Source organism: Tiliqua scincoides, chromosome 1, assembly GCF_035046505.1.
Source record: "Tiliqua scincoides isolate rTilSci1 chromosome 1, rTilSci1.hap2, whole genome shotgun sequence".
Taxonomy (NCBI): domain Eukaryota; kingdom Metazoa; phylum Chordata; class Lepidosauria; order Squamata; family Scincidae; genus Tiliqua; species Tiliqua scincoides.
The window spans coordinates 53584636-53598907 of record NC_089821.1 but is presented as its reverse complement, the minus strand read 5'-3'; the positions used below and the strand labels follow the sequence as shown (position 1 = coordinate 53598907).

Sequence of the window (14272 nt, the reverse complement as noted above, 5' to 3'; positions counted from 1 at the left end):
TGCAGGTTTGGTACTTTGTAAAACCTCCTCCAGATCCTCCATTCCCCCTTCAAGAGGACAGACGACAGTCTGTAAGTCGCCAGCCTTCGTTCACCTACTCTGAATGGACAGAGGACAAAAATGAAGATGACTTCCTTGATCTGGACCCAGTGCCTGAGACACCAGTGTTTGACTGTGTGATGGACATGAAAGCAGAAACAGATCCAGCAACCTTGACAGTTAAATCTGTGGGACTGCAAGAAAGGTACTTTAAAGAAATGCAAGTAGCTTGGCATGGGGAGTAGAATTTTTAGAATTCTGTGTGAATTAATCCAATAGGAACCTAATCTTTATTTTCTGTTGACCAGTGGCATAGCTAGAAGGGGTGCAAAGCACTAAGGTTTTCAGGGAACCTCACTGCAGCATGAAAGCAGCCCCTCCCCTTTGGAGCCATTCCGGGAAGGGGGAGCAAAACGGAGGCGACTGCTCTGCTCAACAGTATTGTATGGTCCGTGTACAACTGAAAAAGACATAGAGTTCTTCTGGTCTGCACCAGCAAAATAGCCAGCACAGACTGGAGGAGACCCATTGCGGCCCCTGTACCCTTACTCAGGGGAAGAGAACAAAACTCCCCTTCCCTCCAGGAGGCTTCCAGCAAGGCTGCTGGATACAGCTGTTGCCATTTTGGTGCCTCTGCACCTGGTGGCACTGCCACCATTAGGATTGGGCTGTCAGTCATCTACATAACTGGGCTGACTCTACATCTATAATGTATCTTAACTTTCTGTTGACATAGAGCCTATGGCCTGAAAAGACTCTTCAATACTGTGAAATGATCCAACTCTGAGAAACATTTGCATATGCCTTTGTTTTGTGCAGGAGGGGTTCCAATGTTTCACTCACACTGGACATGTGCACTCCAGGCTGTACTGAGCAAGGGTTTGGCTATATCATGTCTCCAAGGGAACAATCAGCTCGAGAGTACCTTCAAGCAGCATCAAATGTTCTCACAGAAAAGGAGCTGCACAAGAAAGCATTAGATTCTTTTTTACTGCAGACAGAGTTTTTTGTGAGTATTTCTAACTTCCAGATTTGCAGGCAAAAAATTTATAGCCTTTCTTCCTTTCCTAGTTGCAGTCTGGGCTTCTACGTTTTGCATAGCCCACCATGCCTAATTGGGGGGGAAAAGTTGCTATAGGTTGATTACCCCTCATCTGGAATCCAAAAACTAGTGCTCCAAAATCCAGAACTTTTTGAGCACTGACATGACATACCATGATCTTAGGCACCAGCTGGTTTGGTTGAATGTACACAAACTGTGTTTCATGCACAAAAACACTGTATAAATTTACCTTCAGGCTATGTGTATAAGGTGCATATGAAACATAAATGAACTTGTGTTTAGACTTGAGTCTCATCCCCAAGATGCTTATTATCTTTATGCAGATATTCCAAAATCCAGAAAAATCCTAAACCTGGAACACTTCCAGTCCCAAGAATAAGAGATATTAAACCTGCAGTAGTAGCTGATGATGTTTGACTTTTCCAACTCATTCACCAATGAGCAGATCCTGCAGTTATATTTGCAATAGTAGTAAAGTATGTTGCAACAGGATGCAAAACCAGCAGCTTCTACTTGTGATGAATGAGTCAGATGCTGCTACTCTCACAGTAAGCAGGAAGCCATGTGCCTGGCAGTGGTGTGAATCAGCTGTGAGAGGAGGCAGAAGCACGTACCTCTTTCTGTACCTTGCCAATTTAAGCAATGAGAATCACTAGAGATACAGTACTACAGGAAATTTTATTTATTCATGCATGCATGCTCAAAAGTATATTAATTCCAAGGGGGTCTAACACATTCTGAGGGGATCAAAAGGTTATCCAAAATCTAAAAGAAAGCAGATGTCAAGATTTCCTGAAGGATGTGATCTCCTTTAAATATGCATTGTAAATGTCTGATGATACCTTCAGTTACTTGGCAGGAGGACTGCTAGATGGCAACTAACATAGTGTACTTTATTGTAATAGTATTTACATGCATATGTGCACATTCACATATGTGCATGGACACAATTATGAATGACATATTTTGATATAATCCACCTTGCTGTTAAGGGCTCTTCTCACATACTTTCATTGCGAGATGCAGTTCAGTGCAGTGGGATATCACATATCCACAGGTCTCCCAGCTCATCTTGCATGGACTTACAAAAGTGAAATCTTTTTCTGTGAGAATTGGGGTGGGAGCAAATCTCAGACTGTGAAGTCTGTGAATTTTGAACTATACACTTGTAGATGCTCCTTGATTGGTGCACAAAGATAAGCAGAAGCAGAATGTTAGGGAGTAAACTGAGATTGAGAAATGGATGGCTGCAAAAATCATACTGACCCACCATATATGCATGTGAAATACCTTTAGCATGCCTTGGTTTGGTAAAGTCTGCTTTTAAATTTGTCTAATGCATGGCCCCAGAGCCATAGAAAATATCTTCCTGGTGTACCTTGAATCACAGGAGCCATTTTGATGTCCAGCCTTTCCAAATAGGCCATTGTTGCTTTCCTTTCTCTGTAAAAAGAATGACGCAGAGCCATTGCTGTGGCTCTAAAAGCTGTGTATGTGATGCAAGACAAAAGGTAACCTGAAGTTTACCAGCTGACTTTTCAGTTCCTCTGTATTTGTGGGCAAGCCAGGAACTGTAGAGTAGTGCCATAGCAACTGTGGAGTTATTCATTTGGAGTCGTTCAACTGCCTTGGGGAGAATCTTTTGATGCATCTCACCTCCTGCCCCCATGTCTAAGAGCTACGGCTGCAATCCCATACATAGTTAAGCTACTTAAATCCCATTAACTTGAAAGTTATTTACCCTTCCCAATTCTGTGTAATATTGTAGCCTAAGGGCCTGATCCATAGCCCTGCGCACTGGCTCACCAGCAGTGCACACTGTTGCAAACATGCCATACTGTGCTGGGCCTGTGTTCCACCTTCTGGTGGCTCACCCAATCCACCAGGTGGTGGAGAGGTGAGAGGGGGCGTGGTGAAGGAGGGTTCTAGGGCAGGGGGAGATGGGGGAAGAGCTGCTGTGGAATTGAGTAGCCCCATTGCGGAGCTACTTCCCTTCCCCTGAGGAGCCACCACGGGCTACCAAGTGTATGCAGGATACCACAGCAGCCATTTTCAGCTCCACAGCAGTCCTGTGCACTCAGGACTCAGGATTGGGCTGTAAGCCTCTAGTCACAATAGAGCTTCTAGAGCTAAATTAGTTCTTCTGCATTACTCAATAATACTTTTCAGAAGCATTTTACTATTTATAATTTCACAAAGGAAACCACAATCCCAGAAAAAGAAATCTATCAATGAAATTTTGAAATAAAAACTAGCAAAAATACTATGTCATGTATAATTATTCCTAATAATACTTCAGCTAATTTCATTTCAATCAGTACTTGAAAATATAACAGGATTTTGTTTAACTTGTTCATTATGGTTATGTTAATGGTTTCTGTTGTATATCTTTTAACAGGAAATCCCAATGAATTTTGTTGATCCAAAGGAATATGATATTCCAGGTTTGGTGCGAAAGAATCGCTACAAAACAATTCTCCCAAGTAAGCACAAAATTCATATTACTAGTAATTCATATTATGAGCAAAATTCAACAATTCTTCAGGCTGAATGTGCAACAGTGCTAGATATTTCACATTTGCTAAAAAAGGTAAAGCAGTATTTTCAGTTTGTTTGAATCAGCTTGATATCCTTTATGCTTGATACAGTTATGTGCGTTTTATTAACGCTTGTCCACGGAGTGGGGAAGATAGTTAAGAAGATATTAGTCTATAGAAGATGGTAGCATGTGCTGGTATTTTTTGGTTTTTTTCATTGCTAGAAAGGATTACTTGTGGCTTGTGTTTCTGTTGCTGAATCTCCAGCATAGGCTGAATAGCAACGCATAGTACTGCGTGTGTTGGTCACAAGTCTCCTGCAAAAAATGTGCAGAATGGTAGAGAAGGCTAAATTTCATGAAATGTGTTTTTTTTCTTGTTGAAGGAGATCAGTGCACTTGAAGTATTTACTCTGCCTTAGTAGCTGTTGCCACTAGTCCAGGAATTTCATTTTCAGAAACTTCCAAAATGGAGCCTGTAGGGAAGGAGTTAATGAGAGTTGGATGAGAGTGGAATGTAGTGGCACAAGGACAAGAGACATCAGGTCTTACCTAGCCTTGGTACCTGTGATCCTTCTAAACTAAAGATACCAGTGAGGACCTTCTTTATGCAGAATATGTCTCTTATACCCTGACCTGTGAGAACACATGAAATTGCCTTATATTGAATTAGTCTGTTGATCCATTCAGCCCAAAATTGTCTTTTTTATTAGTAGCTTCAGACGGAAGTTTTGCTCAGTTTTGCTGCCTGCAATCCTTTAACAGGAGACACTGGGGGGTTGAACCAGGAATTTTATATATACAGAGCCCTTTGTTATTTTTACTAGATTGATATAGCTCTTCTTCAGTCCTCAAACCCTTGAAAATCTGTTTAATCATTTGCAAGTTATAAGAGTTATATGTAAGTCAAGGCTGAAAGCTCTAGGCCTTACTGTTGTTCTGTATTCAAGTCCCATTCACATAACTAACACAATTTACAGCCCTATCCTAGCCCAGAGCAGTGCTGGTCTCCCTCATGCTGCCCAGGAGACAGCCATCACAAACGTGCCATGAGGCATGTCACAGCAGCCAGAAGAACAGAGACACAGGTGGGGAGGTCAGCATGGTGGAATCTGAGTCTCTGCACTGGTCGGAGGACTGTCAGGAGCAATCAGTGGAATGCTCCCTGCTGGGTAATTGAGAAGCATTCCAGAGTGGGGGGAAGGTGAAGGGAAGGCAGTGCATGTGTGAAACTGGGCAGGAGAGAATGGAGAAAAGGGCGGTTCAGGTCCAGGAGGGTGCAGTTCAGGTTCAGGGTGATCTTAGTCCCCCTCCAACGCCTGAAAACTCTACACAAGTCTACTCAAATCTCTGCCAGCAATCGAGCTGATCCAGATCCAAGTAGATCCACAGGGGCTGTCAGGGTTCAACACGAACAACTGTTCCCTATCTGCTTGGTCACAGTTCTTTAACTTGAAGATACAGGTTGAGCCTCATTATTCGCGTGGGTTCCTTTCCAAGCACCCACGTGGATGGCAAAAAAACGCACTATAGCAAATCAATTTTTTTTAAAAGTTTCTTTGCTCCTGTGATTTAAAAACAACCTTGATGACCTTTGTGATGTAAGATAAGAGTCATTAAGAAGACAATCCATCAATCAGTCCTCCTCCAAGTGCTTCACTCAGCCCCTCCCTTCACCAGTGCAAAGTGATCCCCTTTCCTTTCAGGTGCTCAGGGGGAGGAAGGGGCCCACTGGCGAGAGAAGGATTGATGGATTGTCAGCCAGCTGCGCTCTCTCTCTCTCTCTCGCTCTCTCTCTCTCTCCCTCTCATTAAGAAGGCTATTGTTAAAGGACTATTCAGTTTTTTAAACTGATTTTAAAGGGTGCATTTTCCCCTACTCCAGGGATCAGCACATTCCTCTCATTTGCAGGGGCCATTCGTGTTGAGTCAAATTCGTGTATAAAAAATCTGTGTATAAATAGGCTGGATCTGTAGTCACGTTGTCCCAGCCAACTCAGTCCTTGATATCATTTGTTCTGGTTTTTGCACCAGCAGGGATTGCCAGGTTTTGGAAACCCCTTAATACAGTGATTTGCAACCTTTTTCGTCTCAGGGCACACTGACAAGGTACTAAAATTGTCAAGGCACACCATCATTTTTTTGACAATTGACAAGGCACACTATGCTGTTGGTGGGGGGCTCATATCACCCAATGGTCCTACTAATAAATGACCCTCCCCCAAACTCCCGTGGCACACCTGCAGACCATTTGTGGCACACCAGTGTGCCACGGCACAGTCGTTGAAAGTGACTGCCTTAACAGATCAGGGTTTCCAAGGTGGCCACTCTGTCTGCTTTTTCCCTGCCTTGGTGGTGGCAGCAGAAAATCATCAGAATTCCCAGATCAACCACTTGGGAGGGAGAAATAACCAGAGAGCTATTGCTAATGACTGGGCCATTCACCTGCTTTGCCCTGTTCCACCATACCATGTTTAGGTGAAGAAGATGGACCTTGCTAATAAACCACAACTATCCACTCTGCTGCACAAAGTAAATGAAGCATTAAGAAGTAAACTGACCCAAGCAGCTTATAATCTGTATTCTACGTGGAGATATAACAAGAGGCAAGGGGTAATGGGTTACTAAGACATCTTGTTAGCCTCTGCCTCTCTCATAGTGAACAGCAATCCCCATTAACCCTAGACTGCTACCTGTTGCATATGTCAGTAACTCGGTTTATGTTGCGTGTAATCACAGGGAGAGAGAATGTGTAGCTTACAAGATCATGTATATGGCATTGAGTTATCAGGTCTGTTTTGCTTATATAGCTTTCGGTGAATCATTTTATTGTCATACTTCATGCTTAAAAATGGCAAATACTTCATTCATTAGAAAAGTTGCCTACGAAGTATAATGTATTGCTCTGGGGGAAAATGAAAAGTATCTAAGGTTGTCTAAAACAGATGTTCATTCCAGTTAGAATTGAAAGGTAAACAGGCACTTAACTTAATGATCAGTTGCCTGCAACTCTGCAGTTAATTGTAGTTTGTGAGAGAAATGATAATAGTCTTTAATTCAGCTAATTTATATTTCTCTTGTAGGAAATATCCTTTGCAGATTCACAGATTTGTTGTGGTTATTTTTTCTTTCTTTTAAGGAATAAAGTCTTTGATCTTAGGAGAGCCTAATCAGCTGAAAGCCATTGATTTCAGGTGATTTGAAGCTACCTGCACAGGGGCAGCAAACTGTACAATCCTGTAGTAGGTCTCAGAAGTAGTTTAAAGGAACCTCTCTTTCTTTGTGGCTGTATTGGAACCTGGCTGCAACCTGTCAGTGCTGTGATACGCTAGTGCTCAATAAAAGATCTTGTGCAGAGCAGCAATACAATGCAAGAATAGTTTCAATTTTAAAGAGTGAGATGGGGCCATCAAGGCTTTGCAAGAGATTCTGGAGCACCTTGCTTCCCCAGCATTGGGTTGCTATTGACTTCTTGAGCATCAAATATAAGATTTAGGGTGATTTTTGCATGATCATGAAGGTCATGCCTGGTAGTTCATATTAAAGGTCCATTAAAGGTCCACGCTGTCCATTACTTTCTTGCCTGGTGGATAACTAAGAAATTGATAAGAAGGACCTCATGTTTCCATACAGTGCATAATTCTTCACTGTTGCTTTATACTTTCCAGATCCTCACAGCAGAGTGTGCCTTACCTCAGATGATCAAGATGATCCCCTGAGTTCTTACATCAATGCCAACTACATCAGGGTGGGTGCTAAGCAAACCTGTTGAGTTTTCCATGCAGGCTGCTAAGTTTCAATTATTCAAGGACAGTTGCAAAATCCCATAGATCACCATTTACTCCAACCTGCTCCCAAACACATGCACATACAGAGAGACACTATTACATCTCAAAGCCTTAAAATACATTGGAAAAGATTTTGAATGTCATGCTTTGACTGTCTGCAACATTCAGTGTTAGCCATGTTTACAGTCTCTGTTGCAGTGCTTGAACTACAGCAAGACCACAGTCTGCGTTTCACTAGACGAAACCTTGCAGAATCCAGTTTGGCTTAACTATGCATTTTGCATAGCATAAATTGCTCCTGTTGCCATAACAACCGTTGCTGCTTGTATAAACTGAAGTTGCACCTTCTGTCCTTGGCCTGTGTGTATCGTTGTGTAAATATACATGTGTGAGAGAGAGCAAGCACATTTATTTCTGATTTGCTAACAGTCTCCAGGTAAAGACTGAGGTCTGTGTGCTGTTCTAAGACTAATTAGCCTTTATTACTCTGTTTGGCAGGGCTATGGAGGAGAAGAAAAGGTGTACATTGCTACTCAGGGACCCATAGTTAATACTGTCAGTGATTTCTGGAGAATGGTGTGGCAGGAGCGTTCTCCAATTATCGTCATGATTACCAATATAGAAGAGATGAATGAGGTAATGTTGACTTCCTACCCCATGTTGTAATTGATGACCCCACAGTAGATGTCTTGACCTATAGGAAATTATTGTCTACATTATTCCATCGGTGGAGCTTGTGTGCTTTGTAACTCACTGCAGTAATCCAGGTTTGGTGTGTGTCTGTGTGTTAAAGGTTTCACAAACAAAACAACTATCCAGATGTAAGCCCTAATGCAATATTGAGAGAGACAAGTGCATGTTTTTATTCATTTGTTGTGAGATTATTTTTCTGAAGGTAGAGCTTCTATTGCACCATGGATATTGTGTTTTCCCAGCACTTAAATTTGTCACTGGGAAAGCATGATTCCCTGTTCCACTAGTTCTTCCGTTGCAAACATGAGTGCTGATTTGAATTAAGGAGTTAGGATTTGAGTTAGGAAGAAGTTGAAAGGGAAGGTAAAGAGGTCCAGTCTCTCCAGAGTGCGTGGAAGTTGTTTAAAGCAACAGTAATAGAAGCCCAGCAGAAGTGTATACCCCAAAGGAAAAAGGGCTCCACTAAGTCCAGGAGGGTGCTCGCATGGCTAATGAGCCAAGTTAGAGAGACTGTAAAGGGCAAAGAAGCTTCCTTCCCTAAATGGAAATCTTACCCTAATGAGGAGAATAAAAAGGAACAGTGGCAAAAGAAATGTAAGAAGGTGATACGGGAGGCCAAGAGAGATTATGAGGGACACATTGCCAGCAACATTAAGGGGAATAATAAAAGCTTCTTCAAATATGTTAGAAGCAGGAAACCCGCCAGAAAAGCAGTTGGCCCTCTCAATGTTGAGGGAGGGAAAGGGGAGATAAAAGGAAACTTTGAGATGGCAGAGAAATTAAATGAGTTCTTTGCATCTGTCTTCACGGCAGAAGACCTTGGGCAGATACTGCTGCCTGAACGGCCCCTCCTGACCAAGGAATTAAGTCAGATAGAGTTAAGAGAGAAGATGTTTCAGACCTAATTGACAAATTAAAAATCAATAAATCGCCGGGCCCTGATGGCATCCATCCAAGAGTTATTAAGGAACTGAAGAATGAAGCTGCTGATCTCTTGACTAAAATATGCAATTTGTCCCTTGAAACGGCCACAGCGTTAGAAGATTGGAGGATAGCAAATGTCACACCGATCTTTAAAAAGGGAAGAAGAGGGGACCTGGGTAATTATAGGCCAGTCAGCCTAAGGTCTGTTCCAGGTAAGATGGTGGAATGCCTCATCAAAGATAAAATCTTAAAACACATAGACGAACAAGACTTGCTGAGGGAGAATCAGCATGGCTTCTGAAAGGGTGAGTCTTGCCTCACAGACCTTTTAGAATTGTTTGAAAAGGTCAACAGGCCTGTGGATGCAGGAGAACCTGTGGACATTATATATCTGGACTTTCAGAAGGCATTTGACACGGTCCCTCACCAAAGGCTGCTGAGAAAACTCCACATTCAGGGAATTAGAGGGCAGGTCCTCTCCTGGATTAGGAACTGGTTGAGGTCCAGGAAGCAGAGATTGGGTGTCAAAGGGCAATTTTTACAATGGAGAGAGATGCAAAATGGAGTGCCCCAAGTATCTATCCTGGGACCTGTACTTTTCAACCTGTTCATAAATGACCTGGAGGCAGGGCTAAGCCACGAGGTGTCCAAGTTTGCAGATGACACCAAACTTTTCTGAGTGGTAAAAACCAGAAGAGACTGTGAAGAGCTTCAGAAGGATCTCTCCAAACTGGGAGACTGGGAGCAAAATAGCTGACACGTTTCAATGTAAGTAAATGTCAAGTCATGCACATTGGGGCAAAGAATCAAAACTTTACATATTGGCTAATGGGTTCTGAGCTGTCTGAGATAGATCAGATCTTGGGGTCCTTGTGGACAGCTCAATTAAAGTGTTGACCCAATGTGTCGGCAGTGAAGAGGGCTAATTCCATGCTTGGGATCATTAGGAAAGGCATTGAGAATAAGACAGCTAATATTGTAATGCCGTTGTACAAATCGATGGTAAGACCACACCTGGAGTATTGTGTCCAGTTCTAGTCGCCACATCTCAAAAAGGATATAGTGGAGATGAAAAGCTGCACAAGAGAGCAACCAAAATGATTACTGGGCTGGGACATCTTCCCTATGAGGAAAGGCTACAGCATTTGGGCCTCTTCAACCTAGAAAAGAGGCGCCTGAGGGGGGACATGATTGAGACATACAAAATTATGCAGGGGATGAACAGCATGGATAGAGAAACGCTCTTTTCCCTTTCACCTAACACCAGAACTAGGGGACATCCACGAAAGTTGAGTTTTGGGAGAGTTAGGACAGACAGAAGAAAATATTTCTTTACCCAAAGTGTAATTAGTTTGTGGGACTCTTTGCCACAGGCGGTAGTGATGGCATCTTGCCTGGATGCCTTTAAGAGGGGATTGGACAAATTTCTGGAGGAAAAGTTCTTTACGGGTTACAAGTCATAGTAGGTATGTGCAAGCTCTTAATTTTAGAGACAGGCTGCCTCTGATTGCCAGATGCAGGGGAGGGCATTGGGATGCAGATTGTGTCTGTTGTCTTGTGTGCTCCCTGGGGCTTTTGGTGGGCCATTGTGAGATACAAGAAGCTGGACTAGATGGACCTTTGGCCTGATCTAGCAGGGCTCTTCTTATGTTCTTATGAATGTGATTATGCTAGAGCCCTGGGCAGCATGAGCAACTCTGACAAGCTTTTGAGGGATACATACATATATACATACATAGACATTTATATACCACTTTTCTCTGTTTTTACACAGTATTCGAGGCACTTTACATACAGGCTAATCCAAGCCACCATTTTTAATGATGTTTTTACAATAAGTTCTGTGGAAAAGATTCACAGAACCCTTAGTTCACCAGATGTTCCCTTCACGTTATGGTTATCTCTTCTGGCTGTGTGCCATCAAACTTCAGCAGGCAACTGTATATCACGTCCAGACAAGTTCTCAAGGCTGTTCTCAGTGCTTTGCCACCTGAACTTCTTACACACTCCTCCACTCTCTCACTGTGGTGACTCATCAACTCAACAGTGACTTGGTTCTATCACAACGGGTAACAGCAGCTTATCAGCCTGGCATCTCTCTTCAGAACAAGACCAAAATTTTTCCTCCTTAGCTTTTCAGGCAGTACTGCAGCTCAGCCATCTGACTACATCTCCTACCCATGGTGGGTCAGTGCCTGAATTTGCATCCTGTAAACTGGTTCACCAGCAAGTTCTGTTGACTGATCCCTACATTAGGATATTGAACACATTGCATTAAACCTTGGAACTGGCCCATGAGAGATTGCCTAGCAAAAGTTAAACTGTATTTGAGTCACTATTCAGCTAATCATCTGGATTAGCCACCAATAAGTTAGCTGTTACCCAAATGGGGGAGCTCAGTGGATTTTGATCTGATTCCATTTTTGTTCTAGTCTATCCATCACAGTTTCTATATGCAGCAGTACTTAGATGTTGCCAAGGAGATATGGATGCTGCAAACTTAGACATATGCACACTTTCTCTGAAAGACATATTTGGTTCGAAATTGCTCATTTGCACAAACATATAGTAGATTCCATCAGTTTCTGTATTAACAAAAGAGGTGATTATGTCTGGATTTTCATTGATACCTCTTATTTCCAAAACTGTGCTATGAAACTCAGATTTAAATATAGGCTGCAAGCTTTTTTTTAAGTAACATTCCCGCTCTGATGTTCTCCCCCCTCCATTTCAGATTAATATATGAACACCATGTCTTGAACATGTGTCAGTGCAGAGCCAAAACCTTTGTTCTGCTCTGATACTAGAAAAAGAGCCTTTGTGTTCCTGCTATATACATTAACTCTAATAATTCACAGATTAGCAGCTCGGTATTCCAGCACTCTTGTCAGGTCTAATCTGAACTGACAGACAGCCCACGGAAATGTGTGGGTGTTCTTACTCCACTATTTTAGCTGCTTGGAGTCTGAGCTATAGATAGCTACTAGCACATTTGACAGTTTTTTTTACAATGGATGCTGTCATAGCATGGAGGGGCTGTGGTGGGGGGGGAACGGAATTGTGAAATACTTTGGCACAAGAAATGATAATGATGAATTATCTTGTTCATGCAAACTGTTGGCTTAGCATCAATGATCATAAATTTGGAACTAGCCTATGAAGGGGGCCAATGACAAAGTATCAAGATGTATGGAAAGGAAACAGGCAATTTCTCTATATGTGTGTTGAGCAGAAGAATGAGAAGGCTAGGGCACTGACATCCCCCCTCCTCAAAACCAATTTCCCTCCTCTCCCATGCAGAAATAAAATGCAAAGTAAGATTTGGCTTTGAAAGTAAGCAACCTATTAAAAAAAAACTAGTTATGAAGACAGAAAACCAGCAGATTTCTGTTGGGCAAAAGTTGTGGATATCCGATGCAGTGAGCTCCTAGCTTCCGGGGAACAAGTCTGTTGCCTTGAAGCTGAGGTAGCTGACCTGGAGAAACTGAGAGAATCAGAGAGATATGTTGACCTTCAGGGATATGATAGAGGTTCCTGCTCACAGACTGACTGTTCTGCTGCAGCCATGGAAAGTGTGAGTCTCAGGGAAGGAGGATGTCATTCTTAGGAACTGGGGAGTGATCATTTTTAATGGACTCACTCCTTGTGTGATGAACCCGTATCTTCTCATACCAATAGTCCTCCAAGGGGGGGGGGGCTCCTGGTAGTGGATGATCAAGTCATTAGGAACGTAGAGAGATGTTTATGATCAGTGGGTCGATTATTTGGTAGTTTGCCTGCCAGATAAAAAGGTGGTAGAAGTCATGCATCACCTAAATAGGCTGGTAGACTGTGTTGGGGAAAAGGCACTGTCCATGATGCACATTATCAGTGATAGTGGAAAATGTAGTCAGGCCTGGAAGACAAATTTAGGCTACTACGTAGATGCTGAAGGCCAGGACCTCCAAGGTAGCCTTTTGGCCATGGCACACATGGCCAGCTAGACAGGCGGAGCTGAAGAGTCTCATTGTATGGATGAAGACGGTAGTTTCAGGAGAAGCGATTTGGGTTTGTAGACAGAATTTGGTAGGAACATTTTGGGAAAAACTGAGCCTACATAAAAGGGATGGACTTCACTTGAAATGAAGTCGAACTAAGCTGCTGAGTTTCCCTTCTCCTGCTGCCAAGTATCGGTAACACAGGTTGCTGATAGAAAAACTCCTATCCTGATGGCCATGATTTGTTTATAAGTTTTACTAAACAATATGTGGAGGGGTGGGTGGGAATCATGTCTCCCAGATGTCAGTTCCTGTGACAAGTGTAATTTATAGACCAGATTATAGACCTTTTAAAGCAGTGCATAGAACTTAAAGACAGCACAGCACAGTCAGTCCACAACTATACAGATAAGGCCTCTTTTTCTGCTGGTTTGGCACCTGGGGATTTGACTCAGCTCAGGTGCAGAACCCGCACTGGAGGGCCTCGCCTGGACGCAACCGGAAGTGCCTTCCAGTCATGTCCAGGAGGCTTTCTGAGGCGTGGGGAGGCTGTGCTCTGCCTCTCCAGGCCTCAGAAAACCTACCAGAGGTGTCAGAAAGGCACTTCCGGTTTTTGCAAAAACCAGAAGTGCCTTTCTGATGCCTCTGGGCATGACTGGAAGGTGCCTTTAATTGTGCCTAGAGATCCTCTGATGGCCCACCATGGATTCCATTATCCACGGGGGGGGGGGGGCTAGAAATGGATCCACTGCAGATACCAAGGGCCAACCTGTATTGTAATGTACCTCTTGACTTTTCCTTCCTCCCCTCTCAAAGGTAACCTTGGCCTTCTTATCTTGTCCCTCATCACTCTGAAACACAGGTGTATGGTGGGAGATGGTCAGGTAAGATAAGAAGGCCAAGGTTACCTTTGAATCTGAAATTCTGTTAGGACTTTCTGTGAGATGCCAGAGTTTGAGTGTAGTCTCCTTGGCTCATAGACAGTGGGATGTCCACTGATAATATGGCACATGTGCACATTCATGGTTCCTTTGGTAAAGAGGTACTGTGGCCACTAGCTCAGCTGTGTCAGCTGTGTCAAACATAAGGCCTGGGGTCCGGATGCGGCCCCCAGAAGCTTTTTATTCGGCCCCCAGGCTCTCAGCTGCTGAGTAGTGCTGAGGTGTTACTGCTGAAAAGCAGCCTACATGAAAATTGGGGACCCCCATATCTTGCAATATGAGCAAGACTTGGTATTTTCTCTTCTGTCATTT

At 43.1% G+C, this 14272-nt stretch overlaps 1 protein-coding gene across 1 annotated transcript in view; it reads left to right on the top strand.

Moving 5' to 3' along the window:
* PTPN5 (protein tyrosine phosphatase non-receptor type 5) overlaps positions 1-14272 on the top strand; it is a 47462-nt gene that overhangs the window by 17424 nt on the left and 15766 nt on the right. The window contains exons 4-8 of the mRNA XM_066632193.1: positions 6-244; positions 859-1048; positions 3501-3585; positions 7306-7385; positions 7924-8061. Of these exons, the coding sequence (XP_066488290.1) occupies positions 6-244; positions 859-1048; positions 3501-3585; positions 7306-7385; positions 7924-8061 (732 nt within the window). The remainder of the gene's footprint in view (positions 1-5; positions 245-858; positions 1049-3500; positions 3586-7305; positions 7386-7923; positions 8062-14272) is intronic.